Source organism: Hemitrygon akajei, chromosome 11 (genome assembly GCF_048418815.1).
Source record: "Hemitrygon akajei chromosome 11, sHemAka1.3, whole genome shotgun sequence".
In the NCBI taxonomy this organism is placed as follows: domain Eukaryota; kingdom Metazoa; phylum Chordata; class Chondrichthyes; order Myliobatiformes; family Dasyatidae; genus Hemitrygon; species Hemitrygon akajei.
In genome coordinates, this window is record NC_133134.1 from 168,424,486 (window position 1) to 168,444,930 (window position 20,445).

The 20,445-nt window shown below is 47.6% G+C and overlaps 1 protein-coding gene across 1 annotated transcript in view; it reads right to left on the bottom strand.

The window, feature by feature from the left end:
* Positions 1-20,445, bottom strand: part of col9a3 (collagen, type IX, alpha 3) — a 232,919-nt gene that overhangs the window by 50,138 nt on the left and 162,336 nt on the right. The window contains exon 23 of the mRNA XM_073062368.1: positions 19,899-19,952. Coding sequence (XP_072918469.1) covers positions 19,899-19,952 — 54 coding nt within the window. The remainder of the gene's footprint in view (positions 1-19,898; positions 19,953-20,445) is intronic.

Sequence of the window (20,445 nt, forward strand, 5' to 3'; positions counted from 1 at the left end):
TGTGTGGTTAAGTGCCTTGCTCAAGGACAAAACATGCTGCCTCGGCTGGGGCTCGAACTCACGACCTTCAGATCGCTGGTCCAATGCCTTAACCACTTGGCCACACGTCACACCCATTTTATCATGGTTGATCCATTTTCTTTCTCAACCCCAGTCTCCTGCCTTCTCCCTGTATTCCTTCATGCCCTGACTAATTAAGAATCTACCAAACCATCGCCTTAAATATACCCAATGATTTTGCTTCCACAGCTGCCTGTGGCAACAAATTCCACAGATTTACCACCCTCTGGCTAAAGAAATGCCTCATCATCTCCATTCTAAATGTATTGCAGCAAGATGGCGGTGCAACAGCAGTGCGCAGCGGCCACTTCAGGATGAATATCTGTTATCTGTTAAGTAGGATGCTGTGCACAATCCTGATTTGATGGGGACGGACGTGAGAAGAACATCTGGTGAAACTTCTGACATGCCTGTTTCACTGCCACTGCTACTGTGCGATCGAAAAATCTCTGGAGCGGTAGGCCCCAAATCCTCAGCTTTGCCTGTTGTTTGGCGGCCGGGGCCGGGGTCGAAGCGCTAGGCAGAGATGGTGCTCGGTGCTCGGTGTCGGAGGGCTGGTCGGAGGCTTGAAGCTTTCGGACGGACTCAGAGTTGGCTGTGGTCGGATGCTTCCAGAGGGTGCATCGGGAAGCTTTGCGGTGCTGGAGGTTCATGGCAGGAAGAGTTTTTCTTCCTTCTACCGTCTACGTGAGATGATGGGTTGTCGGGGACCTTGAGACTTTGTATTACCGTGTCCATGGTCTGCCCTTATCAAATTACGGTATTGCTTTGCAGTGTTGTAAATATATATTATAATTATGTGGTTTTTGTCAGTTAGTCTTGGTCTGTCTTGTGTTTCTGTGATATCATACTGGAGGAATATTGTATCATTGCTTAATGCATGCATTACTAAATGACAATAAACGAGGACTGAGTATCCTCACAATCTAAAAAAAATAGACGTCCCTCTATTCTAAGGCTGGGCCGTCTGGCCAGAGACTCCCAACCACAGGAAACATTCCCTCCACATCCACTGTATCGAGGCCGTTCAACATTCAACAGGTTTCAATGAGATCCCCACCCTCATTATCTGAATTCCAGTGAGCACAGGCCCAGAGCCATCAAACACTCCTCATATGTTAAACCTTTCAATCCTGGAATCATTTTCATGAATCTCCTTTAAACCTTCTCCAACGTCGGCACATCCTTTCTTAGAGAAGGGGACTAAAACTGCTCACAATACTTGCTTTATAAAGCCTCAACATTATACCCTTGCCTTTTTATTCCAGTCTTACCCCAAACAACAAATCCATCTGCATTTGTCCACATCTTAAGCTAACTGTCTACCGGTCAGAATCTCACCCACTTCTATCGTGTCTGCCCTCAATCGCTCGCTTCTACCCCGCCACCCCTTTATTACCCAATTACAGTTCATATGATAGGAGACAGGTAAGACCAGGTGCGGGGGAAGGTGAGAAGCTGAGAGGTAACAAGTGGAAAAGGTAAAGAGTTGGAGGGGAAGAAAGAATCTGAGGGGGAAATAAAGAAATGAGGAGGGGCACCAGGGGAAGATGAACAGGTGAGGAGAAGAGGAGGGGTAAGAGTGGAACCTGAATTCCATTCCCTATTCTGACCTATCACCTGCCAGTCTGTACTCCTTCCCCCCCCCCCCCCCACCACCTATTCTGCTTTTCCCCCCTTCCTCTCCAGCCCTGATGAAGTGTCTTTGCCAAAAATATCAACTGTTTATTCCCCTCCATAGACGCTGCCTGACCTGCTGAGTTCCTCCGGCATTTTGTGTGTATGTTACTCAAGATTTCCGGAGCTAAATATTCCTATGCGTGTGTCAAAGGAGCCTGAGATGACATGATTACAGCTGCTGTAGTCAGAGAACTGGATGGGAAAATGGGATCTCAGGGCAAGAGTGGTCAGATCCTTTTCCAAGGATTATCCCAGAGGGTGATTGATTCAAGAAGGTTCACACGGACCGCTCAATCTCAGCGCAAAAATGTTCAAGGGAAGAGTCAACGTGAAGGCCAGTGTTCCCTCTGAGCTGTGTGGTGCGTGACCATGTGGTGCGTGACCCTGTGGTGTGTGACCGTGTGGTGCGTGACCCTGTGGTGCGTGACCCTGTGGTGCGTGGCCGTGTGGTGCGTGGCCGTGTGGTGCGTGACCCTGTGGTGCGTGGCCGTGTGGTGCGTGACCCTGTGGTGCGTGACCCTGTGGTGCGTGGCCGTGTGGTGCGTGACCCTGTGGTACGTGGCCCTGTGGTGCGTGGCCGTGTGGTGCGTGACCCTGTGGTGCGTGGCCGTGTGGTGCGTGACCCTGTGGTGCGTGACCCTGTGGTGCGTGGCCGTGTGGTGCGTGACCCTGTGGTACGTGGCCCTGTGGTGCGTGACCGTGTGGTGCGTGACCCTGTGGTGCGGGCCGTGTAGTAACTGCAATGCTCCCGCGCACATCGGCTTTGTTGCCACACAGCTAGAAAAACATTTATAAAATGTGAAATATTGTCTTTGTACTGCATTTCATTCCACCCTTCAATTAATAAATAAAATCGAAAGTGAGTTTTTTATTCTCATTCTAAATATTCATAGCATGCATGTTTAAAAAAAAACATTTAAAGTGCCACGCAGATTTTAGGCCGTGTAAAAATTTCCTTCTCTGAGCTAAGGCTGGTTCATGCAGTTCTAAACCACATTAGAGAGGGCATTGGTGAAGATACTCGTGAGGTGAGCCCTACAATTGATGAGGAGCGCATAAACACAACCAAGACTCAACAACTGGTGTTGTTGCACCCCTTTGAACCACACTTACCTCAACTCCCAACAGACCTGATTAACCTGAGCCTAATCACGGCATAACTTACAATGCCCGATGAACGTACCTGGTGCATCTTTGGACTGTGGGAGGAAACTGGAGCACGTGGGGGAAACCCGGGTTCCATGGGAAGGATGTGCAGAGACTCCTTACAGAACGGTGCCAGGATTGAACTTAATACTCCGAACACCCTGAGCGGTAATATTGTTGTGCTAACCGCTACACTACTGGAGAAAGTGTAGAGGGCACCCCCCTTAATAGCAGTGAAGGGCAGCGGGATGGCTCACTGAATGTGTTGTGCAAGTAGATAAGATGGTGATGAAGGAGTATTGCGTGCTTGCCTTCAGTGGGAGTGTCGTTGAGTGTAAGCTTAAGGAAGTCATGCTGTGGCTGCATAAAACTTCAGTCAGACCACACGTGGAGTAGGTTTGTTTTATTTGTTGAGTGTACAGTGAAATGTGTTGTTTGCATGAAATCATAAACTGAGGATTGTGCTGTACAGCTGTAGGTGTCTCCACGCTGCTGACACCAATATGGTATGCTCACAACTCACTAACCTCAACCCCAACGTCTTTGGAACGTGTGGAATCCGGAGTGCCCAGAGGAAACCCACGCAGTCACAGGGAGAACATCCTTACAGACAGCAGCAGGAACTGAACCCACATCTTACAGCTGATGCTGTAAAGCTCTACGCCAACTGCTACGCTGCCGTGCTGCAAGGGGCTTGGGAGGAATCTCACCTGACAAACTCCACCTCTCGATATCAGTCTGCACAGCTGGGGTACTGCAGTCAATAAAGCACTTCCCAATGTGTCGTACTGTAGGGGAACATGTAGGGGCCCTTTGCTGGTCAGGGTTGACCAGGGACGTTGCATCCCAGCTGTCTGCATGATACGCAAGCCAGGGCAGTATGATATGGAGAGCAAGCTGTTGCTCATGTAACAGGCTCCCCCTCTGCTCACAGCTTACGCAGGAACAGCAGAGGCCGATACAGTTTGGCACAGTTGCCAGTCAGCAATGGGATCTCCTTAGGGACTCTAGCTCTGGATTTTTCCCTCGGGGTTTACTCCTGAAGCCTTCCCCATGAGTGGGTGTAGCCGCAAGGCAGCGGAGGTTTGACATCAGAGTTTTCCTAGATGAGCTGCCAACCACAGCTGATGAGCCCCATCTGCCTGAATTGACTGGTTTTAAGACACCAGTGACCTGCCTTTGCCCCCACCTCTAGTCAGTAGGAATGTTTCCTCCAGCCTTAGTGACTAAGCCACACGTGAAGGCCAGGAGCTGGACTTGGTTGTCAGAGGCTGTTTGCGATGCACGTCATTGGGATCAGTTAATAGGTAGTGGGAGCTTGTCCCCAGTACCACCCTCAGCTATGGCAACCTTACAGAACACGTGGAACATAGAGCTATACAGTATTGTGTGCAGTTCAGGTTGTCCCATTAAGGGAAGGATGTGGAGGAGGTGCAGAAGAGGTTCACTAGAATGCGTCCTGGATCAGAGGGTGTGACAGGTTGGACAAACGTGGGTTGTTCTCAGAAGGGTTTGGAAGTTGAAGGAACAACGGACAGGGATAGACTGGGTCGACAGTCAGAACCTTTTTCCTTCAGGGTGGAAATTTCAAAAACCAGAGGATATGATTCTAAGGTTAGAGAGGGGGAAGTTCAGGAGTTGTCAACCCAGCCTGTAATGCACTGATAGGTGTGGTGATAGAGGCAGGTACTTTCAGGACATTGAAGTTGCTCTTAGATAGGCATATGGATGATAGAAAAATGGCGAGTTATGTGCAGGGGAATGGTGAGATTGATCTTAGAGTAAGTTAAATTGCCAGCACAACACTGTGGGCTGAAGGGCCTGTACTGTGTGTTTTAAGAGGCTGCTAGACAGACACATGAATATGAATACACAGGGAGGGAAGGGATATGGATCATGAGCAGGCGGAAGGGATTTAGTTCAGTTTGGAATCACAAAAGAACAGATGTGGTGGGCCGAAGGGCCTGTCCACAGATAAGGGAAGACATCGGAGCAGATTCAGGCCATTCGGCCCATCAAGTCTGCTCTGCCATTCCAACATGGCAGATTGATTATCCCTCTAAACCCCATTTTCCTGCCTTCTCCCCATCACCTTTGACAGCCTGAGGAATCAAAAACTGATCAACCTCCACTTTAAATCTCCTCAATAACTTGGCCTCCACAGCTGTCTGTGGCAATGAATTCCATGGATTCACCACCCTCTGGCTAAAGAAATTCCTCCTCATCTCTTCTAAATGGACATTCCTCCATTCTGAGGCAGTGCCCTCTGGTCCTAGACTGCCCCACTATAGGAAACCTCCTCTCCATGTCCACTCTGAGCCTTTCAATATCTGCCTGACTTGCTGCGTTCCTCCAGCAGTTTGGACTTCCAGCCGCTGTAGGCCCTGTTCCAGTGCTGTTCTGTTCAATGCTCTACGTGTATGTACACTACAACAACGGGGAGCGCCGCAGTCATTCCAGCATCCCAGCTGCGAAGGCTCATGGGGGAGATGTGGACTTCTCAGGAAAAGGCACCAAGATAGCATGGTAACATAGTGGTTAGTGAAGGCTTTACAACGCCAGTGACTCAAGTTCGGTACCTACTGCTTCCGTAAGGGGTTTACGTTCTCCCCGAGACATCCAGCTTCCACCCACACTCCAAAGGCGTACACGTTAGGGCGGGTAACTGGGCATGCTATGTTGGCACTGGAAGCACGGTGAGACTTGTGGGCTCCCCACACACATCCTCAGACGGTGTGGGTCGTTGATGCAAAACGCCACATTTCACTGTGAGTTTCAATGTGCACGTGACAAATAAAGCTGACCTTTAATCTTTGGAACACCCTGGGTCATTTTACATCATTGAAGGTGCTCTTCCCTTCCCCATCGAAAGTTGCTTGTATTTCAGTGGCACATTCCCCATCAATATCAGTTTGACTGAACGGTGGCTGTGAGCCTGCGATTTATCCCAGCATCGACAAGCCTGCCAGCTTCTCCGCCTCTCAGGCCGGTTTCCGGATCATTCCTGCAGGATCCCAGGTACTGAATGGAGTGCATGTCATTCAGTGCTCCTGGGCCTCTGGGCCATCCCCGCCCCCCCACCCCCACACTGGAACTGTGCAAACATCTGTCGCCAGCCGGGTCAGGCAACCTCGCAGCCGTGTACAGATCAGCAAACAATAAGCCTTTCAGCGAGCGAGACAGACACACCAGTCTTTCCAACAACTCAAAATAACCAGTCTCCTCCTATGAAAGGCAGTGAAATGAAATCAGGGATAAATTCAGGTTCTTGTGAAAAGGCCACAGAGAACGGGGCTGCCCGAGGGGAGGGTGCAGTCCATTCTCTCGAGGAGCCCCAGGCTCCAGAACAGCACCTCTTCAGAGCAGGAGAACACGTGAATGAGAGAAGGCGGGGAAGGGGACAGAGAAGGTGAAAGAGAGGCGGAAAACTGCTGGAACACACACAAAAAATGGGAATACGCTCGGCAGTTTGGGCAGCATCCATGGAGAGGAATAAGGGGAATATTATGACATTCTGGGCCGAGACGCTTCATCAGGAAAACGGTGGGGCAGGGGAGGGGGCCGAAACATCAACGGTACTCTTTTTTTAAATGCTGACTGGCCTGCTGAGTTCCTCCAGCACTTTGTGTTTGTTGCTCGTCTACCCGCACCACACTTCCTCTGCAGTTTTTACACTTTATTATGCATTGTTACTGTTTTACCCTGTTCCAGCTCGAAGCACTGTGTAAATGATCTGATCTGTGTGAATGGTATACAAGACAAGCTTTTCACTCTATCTTGGTACATAGAAAAAACAGAAAACCTATGCACAATACAGGCCCTTCGGCCCACAAAGCTTACCAAACATGTCCTTACCTTAGAAATTACCCAGGTTTACCCATAGCCCTCTATTTTTCTAAACTCCATGTACCTGTCCAGGAGTCTCTTAAAAGACCCTATCGTATCCGCCTCCACCACCGTCACCAGCAGCCCATTCCATGCACTCACCACTCTCTGCGTTATAAACTTACCCCAGACATCTCCTCTGTATCCTCTTCCAAGCACCTTAAAACTGAGCCCTCTCATGCTAGCCATTCCAGCCCTGGGAAAAAACCTCTTGACTATCCACACGATCAATGCCTCTCATCATCTTGTACACCTCTATCAGGTCACCTCTCATCCTCCATCACTCCCAGGAGAAAAGGCCAAGTTCACTCAACCTATTCTCATAAGGCATGCTCCCCAATCCAAGCACCATCCTTGTAAATCTCCTCTGCACCCTTTCTATGGCTTCCACATCCTTCCTGTAGTGAGGTGACCAGAACTGAGCACAGTACTCCAAGTGGGATCTGACCAGGATCCTATACATCTGCAACATTACTTCTTGGCTCCTAAAGACAGTCCCATGATTGATGAAGGCCAATGCACCATATGCTTTCTTAACCACAGAGTCAACCTGCGCAGCTGCTTTGAGCGTCCTATGGACTCGGTCCCCAAGATCCCTCTGATCCTCCACACTGCCAAGAGTCTTACCATTAATACTATATTCTGCCATCATATTTGACCTCCCAAAGTGAACCACTTCACACTTATCTGGGTTGAACTCCATTTGCCACTTCTCAGTCCAGTTTTGCATTCTATTAATGTCCCACTGTAACCTCTGACAGCCCTCCGCACTATCCACAACAACTCCAACCTTTGTGTCATCAGCATATTTACTAACACATCCCTTCACTTCTTCATCCAGGTCGTTTATAAAAATCACGAAGAGTAAGGGTCCCAGAACAGATCCCTGAGGCACACCACTGGTGACCGACCTCCACGCAGAATATGACCCATCTACAACCACTCTTTGCCTTCTGCAGGCAGATCAGTTCTGGATCCACAAAGCAAGGTCCCCTTGGATCCCATGCCTCCTTACTTTCTCAATAAGGTTTGCATGGGGTACCTTATCAACTTACCAACCACTGAAGTAAGACTCACTGGTCTATAATTTCCTGGGCTATCTCTACGCCCTTTCTTGAATAATGGAACAACATCCGCAACCCTCCAATCCTCTGGAACCTCTCCCGTCCCTATTGATGATGCAAAGATCATCACCAGAGGCTCAGCAATCTCCTTTCTCACCTCCTACAGTAGCCTGGGGTACATCTCATCCAGTCCAGGTGACTTATCCAACTTGATGCTTTCCAAAAGCTCCAGCACACCCTCTTCCTTAATATCTACATGCTCAAGCTTTTCATTCTGCTGTAAGTTATCCCTACAATCACCAAGATCCTTTTCGTAGTGAATACTGAGGCAAAGTACTTATTAAGAAACTCTGCTATATCCTCTGGTTCTATACACACTTTTCCACTGTCACACTTGATTGGTCCTATTCTCTCACGTCTTATCCTCTTGCTCTTCACATATTTGTAGAATGCCTTGGGGGTTTTCCTTAATCCTGTCAGCCAAGGCCTTCTGATGACCCCTTCTGGCTCTCCTAATTTCATTCTTAAACTCCTTCTTGATAGCCTGATAATCTTCTAGCACAGAGGTCCCCAACCACTGGGCCGCAAAGCATGTGCTACCGGGCCGCGAGGAAACGATATGATTTGGCGGTATGAAACGATATGAGTCAGCTGCACCTTTCCTCATTCCCTGTCACGGCCACTGTTGAACTTGAACCCACGTGAAGTCATTACCCACACGAGGTCATCAGTCGCCTAAATGCAGTGATACCCTAGCGCCAGGGATCACTGGTTGGCTTTGGGTAACCGGCTGCCTCACGCAGCCGACGGGAAGTGCCATTGGTACTGGTCTGCAGCGCGGACAGATGGGCACCGCCTCTAAACCTGTTTAGCACACCGAATGTTCATGGGGAACCCGGTGCTAAAATATTCACAGATAACCTAATTCGGGCTCAGCTATTTGTAGGTAGCAGAGCAGCTACCTCGCTGCGATCTACTGAAAGTCATCCCTCGAGACAAACTTTTGTCGGCCGATAGATCCTACAAGAGGGGCAGGCGCACGCCCTGTCGCACTCCTCACTCCGTTGGTTGCTCTCTCTAGACTGCGACCGCTGTGGCCGCGGTATGGGGACCTCTGGCCTACCTTGTCCTCTCACTGGTGTGTTGCAATGACTTTATATGTTCATACGAGGAAAATATGCACTGTGTGTTTAATATCTAAATGTTACTTAAAATGTTATGATGCTATTGACTTATAAGTGAGTTATAATTGACTTATCACTATATTCATGCGAGGAAAATATGCGCGGTGTGTTTAATATTAAATTCATTAGATAAACCTTTTTAGAAACGAAACTGAGTGTATTAGCCACTTATCAGTGACTTATAGTCGACTTATCACCTATATTCCGGTCACGATTAACACCCCCCCCCCCGTTGGCCAGTCCGCAAGAATATTGTCAATAATAAACCGGTCTGCGGTGCAAAAAAAGTTGGTGATCCCTGTTCTAGTGTTTTGAACCTTTCATAAGCTCTTCTTTTCTTCTTGAATAGCTTTACAATGCCTTTGTGCACCATGGTTCCTGTACCTTACCATCTTTTCCCTGTCTTGTTGGAACGTACTATGCAGAACTCCACGCAAATATCCCCTGAATATTTGCCACATTTATTCCGTACATTTCCCTGAGAACATCTGTTCCCAATTTATGCTTCCAAGTTCCTACCTGATAGCCTCCTATTTCCCCTTACTCCAATTAAACACTTTTCTAACACCACACACAACACGCTGGAGGAACTCAGCAGGACGGGCAGCATCCATGGAAACGAACAGTCTTTTAGAGTTTTGGCTCGAAACGTGGGCAATACTCTTTTCCATAAATGCTGCCTTGGCTGCTGAGTTCCTCCAGCATTTTGAGTGTGTTGGAGTAAACCCATGTGGTCAAGGAGAGAACATACAAACTCCTTACAGGCTTTCCAAACTTGTCTGTTCCTATCTCTCTCCAATGCTATGGTAAAGGAGATAGAATTGTGATCACTATCTCCAAAATGCTCTTCCACTGAGAAATCTGACACCTGACCAGGTTCATTTCCCAATATCAGATCAAGTACAGCCTCTCCTCTTATAGGCTTATCTACATATTGTGTCAAGAAACTTCTTGAACACACCTAACAAACTCCACCCCATCTAAACCCCTTGCTCTAGGGAGATGCCAATCGATATTTGGGAAATTAAAATCTCCCACCATGCCAACCCTGTTATTATTATACCTTTCTAGAATCTGTCTCCCTATCTGCTCCTCGATGTCCCTGTTACTATTGGGTGGTCTATAAAAAAAACACCCAGTAGAGTTATTGATCCCTTCCTGTTCCTAACTTCCACCCACAGACACTCCGTAGACAATCCCTCCATGACTTCCTCCTTTTCTGCAGCCAGGACACTATCTCTGATCAGCAGTGCCACGCCCCCACCTCTTTTGCCTCCCTCCCTGTCCTTTCTGAAACATCTAAAGCCCGGCACTCAAAGTAACCATTCCTGCCCCTGAGCCATCCAAATCTCTGTAATGGCCACAACATCATAGCTCCAAGTACTGATCCAAGCTCTAAGCTCATCCACTTTGTTCGTGATGCTTCTTGCGTTAAAATAGACACATCTCAAACCATTGGTCTGAGCGTATCCCTTCTCTATCGCCTGTGTATCCTCCCTTTCACACTGTCTCCAAGCTTTCTCTATTTGTGAGCCAACCACCCCTTCCTCCATATCTTCAATTCAGTTCCCACCCCCCTAACAATTCTAGTTTAAACTCTCCCCATTAGCCTTAGCAAACCTTCCCACCAGGATATCGGTCCCCCTGGGATTCAAGTATAACCCATCCTTTTTGTACGGGTCACTCCTGCCCCAAAAGAGGTCCCAATGATCCAGAAATCTGAAACCCTGCCCCTTGCTCCAATTCCTCAGCCATGCATTTATCCTCCACCTCACTCTATTCCTATACTCTCTGTCACGTGGCACAGGCAGTAATCCTGAGATTACTACCTTTGTGGTCCTGCTTCTCAACTTCTTTCCTAACTCCCTGTAGTCTGCTTTCAGGACCCCCTCCCTTTTCCTACCTATGTCATTGGTACCAATATGTACCACGACCTCTGGCTGTTCACCTTCCCTCTTCAGGATATCGTGGATACGATCAGAAACATCCTGGACCCTGGCACCTGGGAGGCAAACTACCATCTGTGCTTCTTTCCTGCATCCACAGAATCGCCTCTCTGGCCCCCTAACTATAGAGTTCCCTCTCACTGCTGCCTTCCTCTTCCCTTCCCTACCCTTCTGAGCCACAGGGCCAGACACTGCCAGAGACACGGCCACTGTTGCTTCCCCCAGGTAGGCCGTTTCCCACCCCCCCTCAAACAGTACTCAAGCAGGAGTACTTATTGTCAAGCGAGACAGCCACTGGGGTTCTCTCTAGCATCTGACTCCTGCCCTTCCCTCTCCTGACTGTTACCCACTTATCTGTCTCCCCAGGCCCCAGGTGTGAGTACCTGCCTATAGCTCCTCTCTATCACCTCCTCACTCTCCCTGACCAGACGAAGGTCATCGAGCTGCATCTCCAATTCCCTAACACGATCCCTAAGGAGCTGCAGCTCGACACACCTGGCACAGATGTGGCCGTTCAGGAGGCTGTGAGTCTCCTGGACTTCCCACATCTGACACTGAGCACAGAACACCAGCCTCACACACACACTTCCTGTCTGTATTCTGCACAGATAACCTACCTCTCCTCAACCCGTTATTGCCAAAGCCCCGCTGAGCTAAAGCCTTCCTACTCTGTCTCCTTCCACTCTACTGCCCACTCTATAAAGCTGTCTCCTTTTAAACTCTTCTCACTGTTCTCACTGGCTGACGTCCACGTGCTTGCGCAGTCGTGTCCCAATCAAACCGCTGAAGAAATAACCGTCTCCTTTTAAAATCTTCTTGCTGTGTCAATAATAAACCAATTCTTATGTCTGTTGTGTGCAGTGGCAACTCTGATAAGACCTCTCCCTTCTGAGCCTGAAGGTGTTGGGTTCAGTTCTTAGAGCAGCGCTGGGTATGATTCTGAGGGAGTGCTGTAATACCCTTTAGATGGGCTGTTAACCTGAGTTATCCTATAAGTTATGATATGCTGTCGCACCAGGCACCATGAAAAATAGCAGAATTAGGCCATTCAGCCCATTGAGTCTGCCCCACTATTCCACCAAGACTGATTTATTTTCCCTCTGAACCTCAAAATCCTGCCTTCTCCCTGTAACCTTTGATGCCCTAACTAACCAAGAAACTTTCAACCTTTGCTTTAAACATACTCCGTGACTTGGCCTCCACAGTTGTCCATGGCAATGAATTCCACAGATCCACCACCCTTTGGCTAAAGAAATTTCAACTCATTTATCTGTTCTATGGGGGCATCCTTCTATCCTGGGGCTGTGCTCTCTGGTCCTAGACTCCCCCAATAAAGGAAATAGCCTCTCCACATCTAAGCCTTTCAGTATTTGATAGATTTCAATGAGATCCCCACCTCATACTTTTTAATTCCAGTGACTACAGGCCCAGAGCCATCAAAAGCAACACATATGTTAACCCTTTCATTCCCGGAATAACTCTCGTTCAGTTCCTTTGGACCCTTTCTAATGCTAGCACATCTTTTCTTAGATAAGTGTCTCAGAACTGCTCACAGTACTCCAAAAGCGGTCTGACTAATAACGCCTCTGTATCACATCTTTGCTCTTATATTCCAGTCCTCTGGAAATGAATGCTAATATTGTATTTGCCTTCCTTACCATCGACTCAACCTGCAAGTTAACCTTTAGGGAATCCTGCACAAGGACTCCCAAGTCCCTCTGCATCTTTGATTTTTGAATTTTCTCCGTTTAGGATATAGTCTACATCTTTATTCCTTCTAGCAAGGTGCATCACCATACACTAGTGGTGGTCCATCTGCCACATGTTTGCCCGTTCTCCTAGTCTGTCCAAATCCTTCTGCAGACTCCTCTGCCTTCTCAACATTACTTGCCCCTCCACCTATCTTTGTATAATTTGCAAGCTTGGCCACAAAGCCATCAATCGCATTATCCAAATCATTGACATATAACGTAAAAAGAATTGGTCCTAAACACAGTCCCCTGTAGAACACCACTAGTCACCAGGAGCCGACCAGAATAGATCCCCTTTCATTCCCACTCTCAGCCAGTCTTCTATCCATGGTAGTGCCTTTCCTGTAATACGATGGGCTCTTGTTAAGCAGCCTCAGGTGTGGCACCTTGTCAAAAGCCTTCTGAAAGGCCAAGTAAACAACATCCACTAACTCTCCTTTATCTATCCTACCTGTTATTTCCTCAAAGAATTCCAACAGATCTGTCAAGCAAGATTTTCCCTTAACGAAACCATGTTGACTTTGGTCTACTTTATTATGTCCCTCCAAGTACCCCAAAACCTCATCCTAATAACAGACTCCAATATCTTCCCAACCACTGAAGTCGGGTTAATTAGCCTATAATTTCCTTTTCTCTGCTTCACTCCCTTCTTAAAGAGTGGAGTGACATTTGCAATTTTCCAGGCCTCCAGAACCATTCCAGAATCTAGTTAATGCCTCCACAATCTCTTCAGCTACCCTCTCAGAACCCTGGGGTGTGTAGTCTATCTGGTCCAGGTGGCACTCAGCTTCCCAAGCACCTTCTCCTTAGTAATAGCAATGACACTCATTCTGCCCTGACACTCTCACAGTTCTTAATTCCACTAGCGTCTTCCACTGTGAAGACTGAAGCAAAATACTTAGAACCATAGAACCATAGAACATTACAGCACAGAAACAGGCCTTTTGGCCCTTCTTGGCTATGCCGAACCATTTTTTTTTGCCTAGTCCCACTGACCTGCACCTGGGCCATATCCCTCCAAACCCCTCTCATCCATATACCTGTCCAAGTTTTTCTTAATTGTCAAAAGTGAGCCCGCATTCACCACTTCATCTGGCAGCTCATTCCACACTCCCACCACTCTCTGCATGAAGAAGCCCCCCCCCAATGTTCCCTTTAAACTTTTCCCCCTTCACCCTTAACCCATGCCCTCTGGATTTTTTCTCCCCTGGCCTCAGTGGAAAAAGCTTGCTTGCATTCATTCTATCTATACCCATCATAATTTTATACATCTCTATCAAATCACCCTTCATTCTCCTACACTCCAGGGAATAAAGTCCTAACATATTCAACCTTTCTCTGTAACTCAGTTTCTCAAGTCCCGGCAACGTCCTTGTAAACCTTCTCTGCACTCTTTCAACCTTATTAATATCCTTCCTGTAATTAGGTGACCAAAACTGCACACAATACTCCAAATTCGGTCTCACCAATGTCTTATACAACCTCACCAAAACATTCCAACTCTTATACTCAATACTTTGATTTATAAAAGCCAATGTACCAAAAGCTCTCTTTACAACCCCCACACACAAAATGCTGGTAGAACACAGCAGGTTAGGCAGCATCTATAGGGAGAAGCGATGTCGACGTTTCGGGCCGAGACCCTTCATCAAGACAAACCGAAAGGAAAGATTTTACAACCCTATCTACTTGTGGCGCTACTTTTAGGGAATTATGTATCTGTACTCCCAGATCCCTCTGTTACTTATGCTGTTCATCCGCCATTTCTTTATCCCCCATTACTACTTCTCCAGCGCCATTTTTTCAGCAGTTGAGTATCCACTCTTGCTTCCCTTTTACACTTTATATATCTGGAAAAAAAACTTTTGCCATCCTCTTCGATATTTTTGGCTAGCTTACATTCATATTTCATCTTCTCTCTCATTGCTGACACCATCAGACGAGAGAAATCGTCTTCAATAAAGGATGTGTTGATTGGTTCCTGTGACTCTGCCACGTCCCTGGTAAAAAGCAATTCCAAACAACCCACAGACACTTCTTTATGGTGACAGATCCCGTTAAAAAAGTGTATTTAATGGAGGTGGGTCCAGGTTGGAGAGGAGAGACGTTTATACTGATAGGTCATGATGAAAGAAAAGGAGTTTCCAGTGGAGCAGTATCAGCTGGTTGGGCTGAATGGAGGTTTCTGCATGACCTGACTGATAATTCCAACTGTACCACCTCCTGAACAGCTTGGCTAGAATTTTTAGCCCAGGGCTCTCTGACGAGCCGAAACAATGTTTGGCCCTCCACCATCTCAGCTTTCCTTCATATCACGACAACTTCATTTGGGTCAACCCTTAACCAATGAAACCTACCAAATATAGAAAGGCCTAGACAGGGGTTCCCAACCCGGGGTCCTGCTTCACTATCGACAAGACCCCCCAAATTCAGTGTCATCAGCAAACTTTTTAAACATGTCATGTACATTCGCATCCAGATCATAGATACAGTGATTCTCAACACTGACCCCTCCAGTTGGAGAATCAACCTGCAATCATCACCCCATTACCTCCATTAATGGTAAGGCTCCATGACATAAAAAAGGCTGGGAAACCCTGGCTTAGGTAGAGTGGATGTGGAGAGGATGTTTCCTGTAGTGGGGGAGTCTAGGACCAGAGGGCACAGATAGAGTGGATGTGGAGAGGATGTTTCCTATAGTGGGGGAGTCTAGGACCAGAGGGCACAGATAGAGTGGATGTGGAGAGGATGTTTCCTGCAGTGGGGGAGTCTAGGACCAGAGGACACAGATAGAGTGGATGTGGAGAGGATGTTTCCTGTAGTGGGGGAGTCTAGGAGCAGAGGGCACAGACAGAGTGGATGTGGAGAGGATGTTTCCTGCAGTGGGGGAGTCTAGGACCAGAGGGCACAGATAGAGTGGATGTGGAGAGGATGTTTCCTATAGTGGGGGAGTCTAGGACCAGAGGGCACAGATAGAGTGGATGTGGAGAGGATGTTTCCTGCAGTGGGGGAGTCTAGGACCAGAGGACACAGATAGAGTGGATGTGGAGAGGATGTTTCCTGTAGTGGGGGAGTCTAGGAGCAGAGGGCACAGACAGAGTGGATGTGGAGAGGATGTTTCCGATAGTGGGGGAGTCTAGGACCAGAGGGCACAGCCTCAGAATACAAGGGGAGCCCTTTAGAATAGAGATGAGGAGGAATTTATTTTACCAGATGGTGGTAAATCTGTGGAATTCTTTGCCACAGTTGGCTGCGGAGGCCAACTCATTGGGTATATATAAAGCAGAGGTTGATAGGTTCTTGGTTATTAAGTTCTTTAAAGGTTATGGGGAGAAGACAGGAGAATGGGGTTGAGGGGAAAATAGATCAGCCATGATGCATTGGGCTGAATTGGCTAATTCTGCTCCTATGTCATCTGGTCTTAATCACTGACACTCTGGAGAAGTGCAGGACAGGTTGCTGTTGACCTCACTTCACCAGCTCTTGAGTGACGAGGACAGGAGGAAGAGGAGGTTTGGGTGGGCACACTGTCTGAGTTGAGGTGGGGGGAGACAGTGATCAGATGAACTAGTCAGGGTGCTGCCACTGAGGTATAAAGGGGTGATAGACCTAGTGGAAGACAATCCAGTCAAGGTACACATTATGGAAGCCGACCACAAAGGTGGGTAGGGTCCAAGTTAAAGCCAGTTCAATGAATTATGGGGTTATCAGAATGCTTTAATATCTTCCAGGGCTGTTCTTAAAGACCCAAGGAATGATGTGGAACTAGGACTGGAGATGACTGGTCCGATTTCTGGGAAAGGAAGACAGCCCATCATTTGAAGTTTTTTTGAAGCGGTAACGATGGAGATAGGTGAAGGTGGAGCAGTAGATAGCATCTCTTTAGACTTTAGTAAAGCCTTTAACAAGGCACCGCATGGCAGGCTGATCTGGAAGGTAAGGTCACATGGGATTCGAGGCAACCTAGTGAAGTGGATTCAGAATTCGCTCAATGATAGGAAGCAGAGGGTGATGGTTGCAGGTTGATTCTCCAACTGGAGGCTTGTCATGCCAGGGGCCAGTGTTGGGAATCTCTGTTATTCATTCTTTATCTATGATTTGGGTGTTAATGTAGATGGCACGATTAAAAAGTTTAACACTGAATGAGGGGGTCTTGTTGATGGTGAAGCAGGTTATGATGAATTACAAAGAGATCTTGACAAGATTGGGTTTAGATTACCAGGAGAAATCGGCAGTAGCAGAACATTGCATTCACAACGGCCATATGATTGACTTTGATGGCACCGTGAAATGCCAATGGCTCTTGGGAGCGCCTGGTAAAGGAAGCCAGTGAAGTAAAACTAGAGGAAAGGAATTTTGACAAAGACGAAGGTCTCACTCTAAGTAAGAACTGGAATCAGATTGCAAGCAAGGTGTGGCAGCGGAAACCTGATTGGATGAGGGCTAACCGATCAGGAGGGACAAATGACAGGGGTATATAAATACCACCGGACTAGATACGCTTAGTCATCATCCCAGATGAAGATGGCAGAGCCTGTCATCGAAACGTTGATTAAAATCAATACCTGCACCCAGCTAGAAGCCCAAGAAGAGTTTATTCTTCATTTACGCCAGCAAAGAACAGATATATATTTTTTTAAAGCTGTAGATTCCTTTTCAGATCTTGATAAACTTGGGAGATGGGCTGAGAAATGGGAATTGGATTTCAACTTAGATAAGAGTGAGGTGATATATTTGGACAGCAGGACTGATGTTGATGACGGTTGTGGAACAGAGGGTGTAGGGCCGACTTTGACAGATGTTATGGAACTGGTAGGTGGGAACACCTTCACCGGAAGGACCACAGTGGGTAAAGAAGGGAGCTCACTCCCCGGAGGGAACACCCTCACTGGAAAGACCACAGTGGGTCAGTTCATCAGTTGCATGGAGAAGGGGAGACAGCTGCATGGGCAACAGATTGCTTTGCCCTGGTGTGTGTACCAGCCTGCCTATCACATAGACAACTAGGACACAACTCCCATCAATAAAGGGTCTCTACCTCAGAGAGCAGGAGGGGATGTCTGGTGAAATCCATACACTGTGGGAATTACAGGATACAGAGCAGGCCCAAGTAGATTATTAGCCACGATCTCACTCAATACTCAAGAGGACACATTGAGCCAAATAGTCACCCCTACTCCTATTAAAACGTGCAAGGTACTGCGAGATCTTGATGGGATGGAGATGGAGAGATGTCTTACCTTGTGGGGTCGCTGTTTTAAAATGAAGAATTGGCCTTTTAAAATGTGATTATTTTCTCCTTCTCGGAGGTGAATCTTTGGAACTCTGATCTTCAAAAGGTGTTTGGATGCAATGTCTTGGAATGTGTAAAGGTGGAGGGAGATGGATTATTGATAGCAAGGGTGTGAAAGGCAAAAGTGGCTATAAGGGACTGCAGAGCTGAGGACATAATCAGATTAGCCAAGACCTCAGTAACTGACGGAGGGGACTCAAGGGGTGTTGGGGGGGAGCTGGTGCTGACTTCAGATGAATGGAGTCCTGGGGTGAAGTCCTAAGTTAGAGGCTGGGCTAAGGACTGAAGGCCTAGAGCCAGCCTGTCCTAGGATTGGAGGCCTGTCTGTAGTATGGAAAAAGAGGCTTATTTTGCTGTCTTGTTTTGCACTCAAGCGATCTCTCCCTCTCGAAGGCAATTGAGTCTGCTGGTCCTCAAGTTGGGGAACTTGAATAAGCAACACAACAGACTGTAACATCAAAACAGCGAGCTGTTGCTGTTGCAGGAGCAGCATCTCTCTCTCCCTTGATAGGGAGATGGAGAGAGAGGTTGTCTGAGATGTCGAAATGTTGGGGTGGACAGTAGCTTTTGGGCTCCCAATCATGGTCTCCAGGGCTTATCTATTGCTTGCGTGGCGGGTGATGGGTGAGGGCGGTCGATGCTTTTGCTGGAGTGGGGGGGGGGGGGTTGATGCTTTTGCTGCTGCCTGTGCATGGGAGGGGGAAGAGGGTCTTTGGGGTTCTAACATTTTTCTGTCATTCATTCTTTGGGTTTTTTCCCTGTTTCGTGGATGTCTGTGAAGAGTAAGGATTTCAGGTTGTATACTCTATACATTCTCTGATATTAAACTATTGAACCTTTGAACTGTTGTTATAGTTGCTGCTTGTGTTGTTCTGCTGACCACTGGGAACATGTTACGTTAGCACCAGAGTGTGTGATGACACTTGTGGGCTGCCCCCAGCACATCCTTAAGTTGTGTTGGTTGTTAACACAAACAATGTATGTTTTGATGTACACATGATTAATACATCTGAATCTGAAATGCTATTTGATACATTTACACCAACTACATCTTGTTCCCGTCTCCCTCTTGTGCTCCCCCACACCGTTGAACAAATACCAACACAGCCGTTATCTTCTGGTCCACAGTTTGATATTGAAATAGAATCCAAGACCCCACAGCCCCTCATTACTTGTTATATTCCGATCTGTTCTCTCAGCCACGTGTTGGTGCGTGGCCAAGTGGTTAAGGCGTTGGTCTAGTGATCTGAAGGTCATTAGTTCGAGCCTCAGCTAAGGCAACGTGTTGTGTCCTTGACAGACACAGACAGACATACTTTATTGATCCAGAGGGAAATTGGGTTTCATTACAGCCGCACCAACCAAGAAATATAGCAATATAAAACCATAAATAATTAAATAATAAGTCAGCAAGGCACTTAACCACACATTGCTCTGCGATGACACCGGTGCCAAGCCGTATCGGCCCCTGTCCTTCCCTTGGACAATATCGGTGACTTGCAGCATGGCAACTGCTGATCTCCCATACAACCCTGTCCAGGCCTGAGCACTGGAAACTTCCCAAGGCACAAATCCATGGTCTCTCAAAACTAACGGATGCCTATTTTATTTCTCTCAGCCTGTTCACCGGGGGCATCTTGGCAATGTGTCGGCAACAAAAAGGCAGCGTGGAATCAGCTTACCAACTGACCAATCCCTTCGTCTCCATCTGAGGTAACGGTCAGGGACAAAAGCCTATGGATATTTTAGCGCCAATTGGTCAGGTATCCCAGGTCACACCAGTAAGGGCAAAGGGCAAAATGGGGTTATGGGTGTGAAGAATGAGGGTGAGGGATGAGGTAGACTGGTGGTCAACATCAGCCCCAAGAGTTTCTAAGGCAGCTACTTACAACAGGGCCCCGGGGTCCACGTTCACCCATGTCGCCAGAGTCACCCAGTTCTCCCTGTAAGAAACAGTCAGAATACTTAACACAGTGACAAAGAAACAGGCAAATACAACAGTAACGCAGTACAGGTGCACCTCCAGCCTGGCTCATTACAGGCGCACTTACACCCAGGACCATTACAGGCATACCAAGTACAGTCGTACCTAGTATAAGTTGACCCCAGCCCAGATCTGGTACAAGCACCTTTGGCCTGGACCCTATACAGGCGCACTCTGGCCCAGAACAGGCAAAAGTAAATCTGAAAGATAAACAGGACCACTGGGAAAATCCAGCAGGTTGGAGAGCGACTGCGGAAAGAGAAATGAGCATTGTTTTGTACTGTTCACCCTTCAGGAGAACTGGGAGAGAGAGAGAGAGAGAGAGAGAGAAGTGAAAGCTACTTTTCAGTGGAAGAGGAGATGAGAGAGGACGTGCTGCTGCCACCAAATGGTCACAGCACATTAAGCTCCTACGTGTGTGTAATAAATTGATAATGTAAATAAGGTAGTGG